Below are 14,462 nucleotides of genomic sequence, written 5' to 3'. Positions count from 1 at the left end.
TTACATTAGGGTGATTAGTAATGGACGAGAAATATAATAGTGAGAAATGGTTTGAGTTAGTGTGTATAAGATGAAAGAGCCATCAACACTCACTGATTAATAGCAACGGTGGAATCAAGAGTGACTTTGTGTAGGCTTTTTGGTCTGAGTACCTGGGTTTAATAAGTGGTGACTGACATTCACTGGGATGAGATGAGATGACTGGAGGAAAGAACAAGTTTGGAGGGGGAAGCAAAGTCAAGATTCTGTTTAGACCTATTCATTTCAGGAATTTTTGGCATCCGTGTAGAGTTACAGGATAAGGCAGTTGGAAATAAGAGCATGAAACTCAGGGCAGAGATGTGGGCTGGAGATGTGAATTGGCAGTCATTATTTGACAGGAAGAGAGTAGGGACCAAGCAAGGGCCAGGGACTGAGGTACTCCCACCTTTAGAGATTAGGATCTCTTACCCACCTGTCCTTTTCCTTGCAAACGCCCCGGGCCATTGTCTAATTTGAAGAGACCTTCAAATTATTTTTTATTCTTCTTTTCCTGCTTTCACAAATTTATAACTTCAACTCTTTTTTACCAAAAGAGACAGTATGGAAGAACTGAGTGAAGAAATACTTGAAGATACTTATGTGATGATTAATAATAAGGGCTCTGGAAGCAGAGGAGTTGGATTTAAATCCTGCCTCGTGAATATTTTACTTAAGTAAAATTGTAACCTTGGATATTTTACTTCTCTAAACTCAGTCTTTTCATCTATAATATTAAAAATAATAGATAGCATTTATCTAATACTTAGTATATACCAGGCAGAATTTTAAGTACTACACATGCATTAATCCTTAGAACAACCCACTGAGGTAGTTACCACTCTTATTGTTGAGGAAACTAAAGCCAGAGAGAGGTTTCGTAATTTACAAGTTACATACCAGGTTAAGTGTCAGAGCTAGTTCCAGAGCTAGTACTCCCTTTCCTGTATCTGGTTCACAGAGTTGTAGTAATGATTAATTGAGATAACCCACTTGAAGTGCTTGTTTAACACACAGAGACTGGCACATAGTATGTGACTCAGTGTTCCCTTTGGAAGGCAGCACAGTGTAGCAAAAGAGAGCTGGATGGAAAGGCCTAGGGCTCGAGTCTAACTCTGTGAGAGCAACTTATATGGCCATGAACACATTCCCTAGCCTCTTTGGACTTCGGTTTTGTTATCCATAATATAAAATGAATTTGGAGCAAGGTGGGTAGTCCCACATTACCTTGGGAGGTGAAGATAAGGATCCTTGGTACTTCCTTCAGTTGGCAACATTTCTGCTTTGCCCTTTTACTATTGAAGAAGCTTGCTAGGAGGTAGTAAAACATGCTAGTTAAGAACCATGAGGTCTGGAGTAAAACCACCATATATTGGAATCTGCCTCTACCACTTATTACCTTGGACAAGCTACTTCTCTTGAGTTTCTGTTTTATCATCTGCAAACTAGGGATAACAATAGAGTATACCTCATGGTACTATTTCAAACACCCAGTAAGAAACTGCATGTAAAATATTTACTACATTAAAAGCAGTCAATACATATTAGCTATTATAATATTATTATAAGGGTTCCCAAAGCTGAGAGGGTTTTTTTAGTTCTTCAAGTTCCAGGTGAGAAAGAAGCCCCTCAATAACCTGATCCTAAAAAAATTGGAATTGGCTGTCACATGGTGAGGCTTTCTAGTATTGGGAACCTAGGGCCTGAATATGGTATTTCTACTTGTGCAAGTATTTCTCCCTACTACTCTCTTTTACCAAGCACTTTTCTAGAACAGCTGTGCCTTGCTTTGCCTTTTCCACAGATGTACTGAATCACTCATGGCAAATGCGCTCTAAGTTTGGCTTGCTTCAACCTGTCCCTGACTTAAGGAGAGTTGTTTTCCCCCCACACAGACCAGGCTCTGTACCTGAATTTCTGGAGAGATTTATTTGTTTTCTTTTAACCATGGTCAGAGGAAGAGTAGTGGCCAACACTCTTTGAGCAATGAGTGCAAAAACCCAACTCAGACCAGTTTAGAGGAAAAAAAAGGAGACGGGAATTGCTGACTCGTGTAACTGAAAAGCCTAAGGCCTGGTGTTGAGTGTGTGTCTAGACACAGGGTTTTAAACATTCTCATGTCTTAACTGTGGCCGGGTAGCTTGGTTGTTTAGAGAGTCATCCCAATATGCCAAGGTTGCGGGTTTGATCCTCGGTCAGGACATACAAAAAACAACCAATGAATGCATAAATAAGTAGAACCACAAATTAATGTCTCTCTCTCTCTCTCAAAATCAATATAAAATAAGTAAACACTTTCATACCTCTCCATTACATGCCCACCTTGGCTTTATTCTCAGTTTTGTTCTCCATGTAGCAGTGCCAAATCTACAAACATCTTTCTTGCTGTGATCTCAGATAAAGAGACTCTGTCCTCCAGTATGCATATATCACATCAGAAAACAGTTGACAGAACTTGGGATGTACATGTCCACTTCTGGTCTGTGGAAATCTAATGCTCTTAAATGGCATTATTTTCCTTTCTGTGGTCAGGTAGGTAGAGCCATGTGACAGGCATTCCCAACAAAACACATAGATTAGGATAGGGTCTTTTCCAAAAGGAAAAAAATGCTAGACAAGCAAGAAAGTAAGTGATGGCAGTTTTAGATTAAGTGATGAGCATTCATAATGCTGTCACCATTGTTGATGTGAATGAGCTATCCCAAGAAATCAGACTTTGGGAAGCTTGGCTTAGCCTAGCCAACTTTGAGACTAAAAGTTTAAATCATATAGTATGATAACTCTTCTCCCATTTTCTTCTCTTCTTCTCACCTCTTCCTTGTTAATTTAATTATAGTTATTAATGAATACTTAAGCCCAAAAGCTGATTGTCCCTTTTTCATTTTATCTACATACTGGTAGTTTAACATAGTGGTTAAGAGTATGGACTCAAGGATAGCTTGGGTTTTGATACTTGGTCATTTGCTCACTTAGAAATCTTAAGCAGTTTACTTTACACCTCTTTTCTCATCTACAAAATGAAGATAATGTCTACCTCCTGGGTTGTCTTGAGGATTAGGTAGTCAGTGGAAGTGATTGGCACAGTGTCTGGCACACAATAAGAGTTCAGTAATATCAGTTCTATTGTAATTTTCCAGGACTGAAGCTTTGGTCCAGCCTATCTGTCTTTTGTCAGGAATGGGAAAAACTGAGGTACATTGGGAAACTATCAAAAAGGACTAGATTTTGCTATCAGGAGGAGAGTTGAAGCCAAATGAAAGAAGTACTGGGAGCTTCTTTCCACTAATTGGAAGAACTGACTACAATAACATCTTATTTTTGTAGTTTATTAATGGTATATTCTTACTGACTTCTGAATGACAGTGGACAATTAACATTCCAAAGCTTTTTACTTTTGTTGTAAAAGCAATAGTTTTGGATAGGGTTTCCTTTGATCTTCACCATTTCCTGATCCTTAGTTTTTCATAAAATGAATATGAAAAAGTGTTTGTACTTGGTGTGCGTGTGTGAAAGAGAAGTGCGAAAGAGACATAGCAAGAGAGAGAGCACCTACAGTGAGAATGAGCAAAGAGAGAAAGAAATAGTGGGTTTATGTTTTGAGATAAACCAAACAATTTACTTGTGTTATCGGTTAATCAGTTATGGGCGTCTTCTTACGAGATTATTAAGAAGAAAACTTTCATACTCTACTGTCTAGACAGTTTCTAAGTATTTGTTATCTCTCACATCTATTTTGGGATTTTTCAAGGAAAACTTTTAGGCACTATGATAAATAATCTGTGATACTATCTCAAGTCAGGACACTTGCTAGGGACTTTGTTCCACTACTTACTTTGCAACATTACACTGGGCAAGTTACATCCTCCATGTGCCTCATTTCCTCATCTGTCTAATGAGGCATTTCTTCTATTTAACCTTTAAGTCCTTTCCTAACAATCTATGATTCTGTAACTTATCACAGTATAGGTTGTGGAGGAGTAGCTGGATTCCAAGGGGAAAACTTGATATTGTCTTTCCCTTTGAAACATATTTTTCATCTGTTGCCTATTATGTTTGCTGCAGGATTTCGGCTGAATGCCTCCTCTTGGCCCATGTTCCTTTTGAAGACGCTAAATGGAGCAGAAATGGCTCCCATCAGGATTTTCCATAAGGTACGGTGTTCCTCAGATATCACCAACTCCAAACTGCTTAAAATCAAATGTTTATATCCCTTCAATTACTGAGCCTCTGGTGTCTACATGATATTTATGGCCTGAGGATGCCTTCTCAGAAACTAGTTCTGCAGAAGGAATATTTAGTACCTTATGAAGCAGCAGTTGTCTCCAGAGGAATATTAGACTCTAAATTATGAATCCTGATTTTTGGGTCCCAGCTCTACCAATAGGGTATGCGAGAGGCAACCACACATTGACGTTTCTCTTTCTCCCTCCTTTCCCCTCTGTCTAAAAATAAATTTTTTAAATGTGTTTACTAGTAAAACATATAAAATATGACATAAATCTAAAGGAGCGGTTCTTGTTATGGATCTTGGAATTCTGTAACATTTATATACTAAACAAAGAGAAAGAGACAATTTTTGAGTGCCTACAGTAAGTTTAGAGCTTATATACACTATCTCACTTAATACCCACATGTGGATAAAGCTGATCAAGCACGGCCTAAAACTGTATAAAAAAATTATAATCACAAAAGTGATTCATTCTCAGTATAAGTATGGAACTAAATTATCAAATACCTATTAACTCAGGAGTAATTAAAATATTCTGAAGTCCTTGTATTGTTTGTGACTAGATAAAGATGAGTTTTAGACTTACTGATGTCAACTTTACAATCTTTTTTTAAAATTTTTTAAAGGTTTATTTATTTATTTTTAGAGAGAGGGAAGGGAGAGAGAAAGAGAGAGAGAGAAACATGAATGTGCGGTTGCTGGGGGCTGTGGCCTGCAACCCTGGCATGTGCCCTGGCTGGGAATCAAACCTGCAACACTTTGGTTCGCAGCCCGAGCACAATCCACTGAGCTATGCCAGCCAGGGCCTCAAATTTACAATCTTAAGAGGATCCACTGAAAGATTATAAATAGAATGGTTAACATCTGAATCAATGAGGAGTGGAGAAATGAAAATTCAGCCAATTTTAAAGGAGAAAAAAGAACCCCAAAAATCAAGTAAAAGAGAAATATAGGCAATGTAATAATTATAATAAATATATAATTTGCCCTGGCTGGTGTAGCTCAGTGTATTGAGCATGGGCCTGCAAACCAAAGGGTTACAAGTTCAATTCCCAGTCAGGGCACATGCCAGGATTGTGGGCCAGGTCCCCAGCAGGGGGTGTGCAAGAGGCAACCATGCATTGATGTTTCTCTCGCTCTCTCTTTCCCTGCCCCTCTCTCTAAAAATAAGTAAATAAAATCTTTAAAAAATAAAAAGATAAATATATCATTTATCACAGGAACTGAGCTTGAACTCATCAATTTAGTCAGACAGATTAGATTGTTTTTAAATTTAACTACACTGTTTACAAAAGGCCCTGATAAAATATGCCACAAAAATGTTGAAAGTAAAAGAACATAAACTATATACTAGGCAAACTTTTATCAAAATAATGCCACTGGTAACTATACTGAAATCAGACAAAGGAGACTTTGAGGCTAAAAAGCACTTAAAGAAGTCACTATCTAATGATAAAAAAGTACAGTTCACCAAGAAAATAAAAGTTATATATATATACATGCTCCTAAAAAATAGCCTCAAAGTATATTAGGTAAAATTTGTCAGAATTACACATGGAAAAATTGGAAAATCCACAACCACTAGGGGATATTTTAATACATATCTCTGAATAATTGATAAACCAGACAAAAAAATTGGAGTATCAGTCAATATAAGCTAATCAAGATTAAATTAGCTAATCAATTTGTAAAAATCACTTGCATTCTTATTTAACAAATGGCTTGAAAATAAAAATTTTAAAAGATGTTTATGATAGCCATACAGATATAATGTGCCTAGGAAATGTTAGTAAAAAGCATAAATTTTTTATAGAGTAAAATTTAAAATGTATATTAAAGAATACTTAACAAATAGAAAATGCTGTTATGTTTATGGATTGGGAAGGTTCAATCTTATACATACAAATATTATTTTTCCAAATTAATCTATGAATTCATTAGGATTCTAGTCAAAATCCAAATAGAGTTTTTCTGTGAAACTTGAAAAGCTGATCTAAAATTCATACAAAAGATCAAGGATAAAGAATAGCCAGAACAATATTGAAGAATTACAAGATACGGGGATTCTTTCTTCCTTCCTTCTTTCTTTCTTTTTTCTTTCTTTTTCTCTTTCTTTCTTTCTTCTTTTTTTCTTCTTTTTTTTTTTTTTTTTTTTTTTTTTCCTCTTTTCTTCTTCTTTCTTCCTTCCTTCCTTCCTTCCTTCCTTCCTTCCTTCCTTCCTTCCTTCCTTCCTTCTTTCTTCTTTCTTTCTTTTTCTTTTCTTTCTTCCATTTAATGAGGCTATGTTATTGAATAGGATTAGACAATAAAACCAGGGTAACAGAACAGAGTATACAACACTTTTTTATAGCTTTACTCTTGCAGTTACATTGCCGTATGGGAGGACAGGGAGAAAAAGAGAGAACACTGCTGGACAGAGTATACAATGTCACAATCACTTTGGAAGGCAATGTAACAATATTTAATAAAGCAGAAATGTGTATATCTTATAACCCAATAATTTTACTCCTAGGTATATATCCTAAAGAAATCCTTCCACTTGTGTAAAAGGAACAAGTATAAGAATGGCCATTAAAATTTTGAAATAGTAAACAGTCAGAAAAAACCTTAAATGTCCATCAAAAGAATGAATGAATTGTGATATATACATATAATAGAATACTGTTAGTAATCAAAATGAATAGGACCTACATTTATCAACATGGATAAATTTCAGAAGCGTGATGTTGAACAAATAACTTATAGAATGGTATGTACAGTATAATGTTATCTATAAAAAATTTAAAATATGCAAATGGATATGTACTTATATGGTAAAATATAAAACCATACAAGGGTAATGGGATAGGGGGAGAGCACAGAAGGAGGTTCGACTTTATCTGTTACCTTTTACTTCTTCAAAAAATACTGAAGCAAAGAGGTCACAATGTTAGGATTAACAAAGTGATTCTTTATATTCTTTGACATTCATTTGGAAGAAAAGACTAAATCTCCATTATAAATTGTAGATAGCAGTCCCTTTTTAGTCACCCAAGCGACGTAGCAGTCTTTTGGCATACATGGCCTCTCTCTTTGTGCCTAGGTCTGTATATTTCCATTTCTCATCTAGGAACCACCATCACCTTCCCACAACTTCTTCAAAATGGGAATGAAGCTAGAAGCCGTGGACAGGAAGAACCCTCATTTCATTTGCCCAGCCACTATTGGGGAAGTGAGGGCTCAGAGGTGCTTGTCACTTTTGATGGGTGGCGAGGAGCCTTTGACTACTGGTGCCGCTTCGACTCCCGCGACATCTTCCCTGTGGGTGGTGTTCCTTGACTGGAGACACCTACAGCCACCTGGCACTAAAGGTAAAGATCCATCTGAGTTCTTGAATCAGGACCTGACTGGTGGAGATTACCTAGATCTCTCATGGTAAGCATATCTCCACCAGTAAACCTCACTGGTAGACAGAGGAGGAGCAGGGGTGAGCAACTGAGGTAAAAACCAAAGTGTACCTGACAATGATTAGAAACAGTAAGAATAAAATGTCAAATGAAGGTAGGCATGGAGTTTGTGATAAAATAAGTAATTCCTTCCTCTAAATATCTTGGATTATTCTCAAGCAGCTAGCTTCTCATCTCTCTTATGTTTTTTTCTAACCTATTCAGAGTTTGAGTAGTATCATTCTCTAGGTGCACAGCTTCCTCATTTCTTTGGGCCTTTTATATGAGCTGGAGTAGCTCATATAAAATGTGTTATAAAAATACTTGAGAAGTACTGCAGCACAGTGGGAAAAGCTTGGGCTTTGAAGTAAGCTGGACTCAGGTTTGAGTTCCAGCTGTGTGACTTTGATCAGTTAGTTCACTTCTCCAAACCTCAAATTCCTTATCTGTGAAAGAATACCTACCTGCTTCATAAAGTTATTATGAGGGATTAATGAGATTATGTGGGTAAAGTGCTTACATAAAATCTGGCAAAAAGTAAGTGCTAAATAAATGTTTTTATTGTATTATTGCTGCTAATATAGTAATTGTATATTATACTTATATAATTGTGCTATATTATTACTATATTATAATATGCTATGTTTTATAATACTATTATTATAAAAATAACTACTAATGAGAGAAAAAGTATATAAACTGCTAGAATAGTACTACAGAGGAATTAAATAGTAATGATTATTCTAATAATGATAATGTTGGAAATTATCCAGGATAGAGTTTGAGATAGCTGCTCTTAATAAAGGGAATAATCTTATCCTCTTAAGTCTAAAAGTAGTGATGAATCTGAGAGAATAGAAAGTCATCCTTTGTATTATCTATGGGTCTCTTCTAAACCTTTCCTGGATTCATTCATTAAATTAGCCAACTGTTTATTGAGCACCTACCTAACTTTGAACCAGCCTGAGGGCACAGCAGTTAGAAAGATGAGCAACATTCATGCCCATGTGGCACTTCCATTCTGCTGGGATGGGATAGTAAGCACTCAAATCAAGCAATAAACAAGGTGATTTCAGACACATGATTCCTAAGGAAGTAAGGTATGATAAGGTAGTGACAGTGAAGGTGTGATTGTGCAGGGAGTTTTTAAATGTTTAACAGCTTCATGAAAGTAGAAGTAAAATAAATGAAAAGTACTTAAAATGTACAATTTGAAAAGTTTTGACATATGTATGCATCCATGAAAGTGTTACTATAATCAAGATGACGAATATATCCATCAACCCCCAAAGTTTTCTTCTTCCCCTTTGTGAACCGGCAGCTTCTTTAGATACAATGTCTTTTAAAGAACATTTGTCTGAAAAGGTGATGTTTGAATTGAATGGTGAGAAGGAGCCATTCAGGAAAGAAATTCCAAGCAGGCATTTTCATTCGTGGGTACCATATATACCCAAGAGAATAGAAGACATCTGTCCACACAAAAATGTGCGCTGGGGCAAACATACCACTGGTGCTGGGAACGACTGCTCCAACTACATGCAGTGCGCCGTGTGAGGGGGAGAGTGGCACAGTCTGAAACAGGACCTTGTGAGCCAGAGTGGGAATTCGGGTTTTATTATAAACATAGTAGGGAATCATTAGAGGGTACTATATAGGGGATGTGACAAAGATGATTTACTTTTTAAAAATCACCTGAATTTATATCCTGAATACAAAAGGAACACGTAACTCAACAACAAAAAGATAACCCAGCCCTGGCTGGTGTTGTTTAGTGTTTGGAGTGTCATCCCATAACCAAAAGGTTGCAGGTTCAATCCCTAGACAGAACACGTACCTAGGTTGCTATTCATCCCTGGTCCAGACACTGGCACATGGGACCCCTGGTCCCAGTGTGGACCTCCAGTCTGGATGCATGTGAAAACAACCAGTCAATGCTTCTTGTACTGCTGTTGCTCTCTCTCCTTTCCACTATCCCTTTCCGTCTCTCTCTCTCTCTCTCTCTCTCTCTCTCTCTCTCTCTCTCTCTCTCTCAAAAAAAAAAAAAACCAAGTTTTTAAAAAATGAGCAAAGGGTTTGAATGACCAATAAGCACTTGAAATGATTCAACATCATTAGTCAACAGGGAAATGTAAATCAAAGCCATAATGAGACATTGAGATACCACCTCACACCCATGAGTATGGCTGTAATTAAAATGTGGAGAAATTAGAACTTTTGTACATAACTAGTAAAACTGTAAAATGCTGCAGCCCCTATGGGAACAGTTTGGAAGTTACTCAAAATATTAAACATAGAGTTACCTGTGACTCAGCAATTCCACCTGTGGATATATAACCAAGAGAACAGAAAATATATGTCCACACAAAAATGTGTCATGTGTTCAGTGTGTTCAAGGCAGCATTATTCGTTACAGCAAAAAGTTGAAATAACCCAAATATTTAACCTCTGATGAATAGATAAGTAAAATGTGGCATAGCCATATGAAGTAGTATTTGGCAATAAAAAGGGATGAAGTCCTGGTGTATACTACAACATACATGTATCTTAAAGACATTATGGTAAGTGAAAGAAGCCAGTCACAAAAGACCACAGATCATGTAATTGCATTTATATGAAATGTCTAGAATAGGCAAAAACCTAGAGAAAAATTAGTGGTTGTCAGGGGCCAGGGGGAAGGGGAATGACTAATAGGTAGGGGGTTTCTTTTTGAGATGATGATATGTTCTAAAATTAAATAGGGATGATGTTTGCACAATTCTGAATTACACACTTTTAAAAGGGTGCATTTTATGGTATGTAAATTATACGTCAACAAAGCTGTTATTTTAAAAAAACCACTTGGGTTGCTCTGTGGGGAATGGGTTGTACTGTGGTATGTATGGAGAAGGGAAAGGCAAGGGCGGCTTGAATTAGGTTGGTGGCACTGAGATGGAGGGAACTTGAGATGAGGGTGGGGGAAATGAGACACATCTTGTGTCAGGAAAGTGCTGCTACCCCTCTACATGCTTTAGGAAACAAGTGCCTTGGGGTTGGTGTGAGAAGTCCATTGCCATCCTTCTGCAGGCCTTGTGAGATATCTCTGTGGAAGCAGCAAGAAAAGTGCCTTGGAAGTGGTAGCGGAGCCATTTTTGTTTACTTGAGACTAAAACAGAATAAGCCTTGTTGATCCAGGCTATATTCAGTGAGGTTTATTTGCTCACTTTCTTGACTAGAGAACTCTTATTTTGATAGGTGAATTTCTTACAGCAGTTAGGCAGTTCTCAAGACCCAGAAGAGCTGAGAGTCTCTGTGTCCAAGAATTGCTGGACATGCATTCCTTTCTGACTGCACACCATGCAGATAAGAAATATGATTCACTGTGTGATCGATGCTTCCAGAGGTATTTGCTGACTGTTTTTGCTTCCAATCTGTGTGTCTCTGCAGATCTTAGATTTTTAACAGAGATGACCAGAAGGACCAGGCTCAGTAGGTAGAAAGAGACCATCTACTTGGCATTTCCAGACCAGGTCCTTCGGTCAGCACCACTCCAGCAGCCAGGTTGTTTCCTCCAACAACTTCCTTCTTCCCTACCCCACACCCGCAGGCGGATCTGTAACGTAACCTTCAGTAACTGCAGAACTTCAGCCATCTCACTGTCCTGGCTAAGGAACAAGTGATACATGTGGAAAAAATGTGATTACTCATTTCATTTCACAAACAAGATGTGCTCTGTATATGTAAGCCTGCTCTCTTTCTAATCAGGAGATCTCCTTCATTTCTACCTTCTGGTCATTAGCATGCAAATGTGAAAAAGTTTTAAAGTAATATGAATTGTTTCTTGCTTGCAGTAAGTAGGGAAAAGTACCAATGTTCCTTTAATGTTCTTTTACACATGTTATTTCATTTTATCTTCCTGGATAACTCTGAACTAACTGTAATTATTTTTGGGATAGATTTTATTTATGAGAAAAGTAAAGTTAAAGGATTAAGTGACTTGATTTTGTTCAGTAGGACCAGCTTCCAGGGCCATCACTTTGAGTCATATTGCCCTCACACTTCTCCCTTCTACTCTCCCATTCTCCTCTGGGCTCTCTTTAAAACTTCATTTCAGACCCTGGATCTTGGCTTTCAGATCCTGATATGAAATAGGAAAAGAAGCAGTGTAGTGTAACATTAGAGCATTGAACTGGGGGTCTAACCCCAACTGGACCACAAATTTGTTTTATGCCTTTGAACAAGTCATTACAAATGTGAGAGGTTAAACTAGATGATCCCTAAGGGCCCTTCCATCCCTGTAGTACTGTATAGTTTCCTGATCTTGGGGATGAGTAACAGGTGACTCCTGTGATGGTCTCCTACTTGATTCCAGATCCCTCAGCTCACCTCCCACCCTAGCTCTGCCCTCCAGCCATACTGGGCTCTGCTGTTCCAAGCTGTTTCTCCTTAGCTCTGCCAGCTGTTTCTCCTTTGCTAAGCCAGATCCTTTTTAGCTTCTAAGCTCCTGGGGCCAAGCCAACTTTGATGGAGAGCAAATACTAGCCTTGCAACTAATCCAGGGTACTTGGTTATAAAAGGCAAACACTTTTTCTTTTCTCTTCTTTATTCTTTTAGCTCATCACTCTTTGTCTGTGTGACTTAAAGTGAAACAGAGGTATGTGTTATTTTTTAAATTTAAGAACCAAATAAAAAGTTCAATCCCTTGGCATAGTCATTAATGCTAATTGAGCCTTTAGACATCTTAATAATCCATTTAACTCCTCCCTGCTCCAATTTCAGGCTAGACAAGCCAGTTCATATTTTAGGTTAGCTTCTTATGTCGTTTTACAATAGTAAGAGAACCTGAGATCTAAGCTACTTCATGTTCATATTTTTATTAAAAATCTATTGCATTCTGGATTATACATAAATCTTTTATGACTTCATATAGTGTAAGCTGAGTCTAGCTGCTCTCCATATGCTGTTAGAAATGTAGGAAGACCAACTTAAGTGCTGAGCACACCTACTGGAGTAAATGGTCAGCCAAGTGTCCTTGGCTCTTTCTGTCTGCCTTTTCTACCTGGGGCATGTACGTAGAGAAAACAAAGAGAAAAATTGGATTCATTGCTGGCTGGGTATGCAGGAGTATTACCATGGTCTGGGGAGGTAAGAATTTGATGCTTAAAAACAAAACTATCAGAATGTTTCTCTTTTTTTTCTGTGAAACATTTTAAAAAGTATTTCCTTTAACTGCATATGAAACTACACTATAATTAATCACTTTGTGATTCGGGTCAGAAAGAGAGTTGCTTAAAGTGTAATCCTAAACTATACAATGAAAAACTAGGGCAGAGGCAAGGATAACACAACCAGCGCTAATCTGTGGGTCACAGCACGTAGGTCAACTGATGGACTGTCTAATCTTATGCAACCAACCAGCCATTCATTCAAGTTCTAACTATCAAATCACAGCTAAGTGCTGGTCATTGAGTCAATTGATAGGGATTCTGCCTTTAGAGTTTACAGTTTTGTGGGCATATAGACCAATGGACAATTACAACTTGATAGCAGTAAAGTTCAAAAGGGTCCCTAACCTACATTGGAGAATTGGAAGTTGGAGGTCAGGGAAGGCTTCCAAATGAAGTGGCATCTAAGCTGAAACCACAAGAATGGGGAGAGAGAGAAAGCGTTCTAGCTAGCAGAGGGAACAAATGAGTGGAGGCCTGAGATTTTTAAAAAATGTAGTCAAGAAACTAAAAAATGTTTAAATGACATATTTGTAAAGTGTAAGAAGAAGGCACAGGAAATGCACAGCTTCCCTTTAGGTCATTTTAAGAATCTGAGTCTTTACCCCAAGAGCAAGGAGAACCATTGAATGAGCTTTAATTAGTGGAATTACAGGTCAGATTTTTGTGTTTTAGAAGAACCAGTCTGGTAGCAGCAAAAGGATAGGTGACTTCCAGAAGCTGAAGGCAGAGATGCAAGTTAACAAGCCATTACAATATTCCAGATGAGAGAGAACTGAGGCAACAACATTGTGGTGACAGAGATAACATTGGGAGCAGAATCTTTGAATAAAGAAGTCAGAATGTGAGTTCTTAAAGTTTGTTTTAACAGCCATCACAACTATTTAACAAGTAGCTACCAATGTAACATGTAAAATAATGCTAGTTTTTGCAGTATAAGTATTAATAAGGGAGCTAAAATTCTTCTTTCTGCCATGTCTAGAAAGTTAGGACTTACTTCTACCTGCAGTCCTTATTAAATGGAACTAGTATATTAACTTCATCTTTATATGCTTAGTGCTTGGCACATAATTATTTAATAATAATTGCTGAGTGAAATACATCATGCTATATTTTCTGACTTCATTTCTATTATCACCTAAAGCTATTATTCACTTAACTATAAAAGTGAGAGTGCTACTGCAATTTTAATAAGTTAAAATTTATTTAAACTGTTGTTTTATTTTTCAAATTTTGGAAACCTTATAGCCAAAAATAAGAGTGGCATCTCCAGAGAGGCTCGTTTCCAAGCCCTTATTCACCCACTTGTCTGTCACTAAACATATGAACAGCTCTATACCTGGACTCCCTTCCACTTCCCTTCCACCCAACTTCTTTTACTAAGCTACAAGAATCAGGAGAATGTCCTCTCTACAAGAAGCTCTGGTGACCAATATGCCCCCCTTGTCTCCTGAGATGATGTTTCACTAACCATGTGAGAAAAAGTGCAGGCACCTTGGGTAATAGTGAAATAAATTCTACTTGGCGACTTTCCCTTTTCCCCTCTCAGATATGCTAGTTCCAGGCCTTGCCTTTATTTAACACACAGTT

The 14,462-nt window shown here is 37.5% G+C and overlaps 1 protein-coding gene across 1 annotated transcript in view; it reads left to right on the top strand.

Annotated features, from left to right (window-relative positions):
• SCMH1 (Scm polycomb group protein homolog 1) overlaps window positions 1-14,462 on the top strand; it is a 144,899-nt gene that overhangs the window by 76,282 nt on the left and 54,155 nt on the right. The window contains 5 exon segments of the mRNA XM_036025857.1: window positions 4,079-4,169; window positions 7,356-7,458; window positions 7,461-7,544; window positions 7,547-7,570; window positions 7,573-7,596. Of these exon segments, the coding sequence (XP_035881750.1) occupies window positions 4,079-4,169; window positions 7,356-7,458; window positions 7,461-7,544; window positions 7,547-7,570; window positions 7,573-7,596 (326 nt within the window).

This window comes from Phyllostomus discolor, chromosome 5 (genome assembly GCF_004126475.2).
Source record: "Phyllostomus discolor isolate MPI-MPIP mPhyDis1 chromosome 5, mPhyDis1.pri.v3, whole genome shotgun sequence".
In the NCBI taxonomy this organism is placed as follows: Eukaryota; Metazoa; Chordata; class Mammalia; order Chiroptera; family Phyllostomidae; genus Phyllostomus; species Phyllostomus discolor.
Note: the sequence above shows the minus strand (reverse complement) of the source record. Positions and strands in the feature narration are given on the sequence as shown.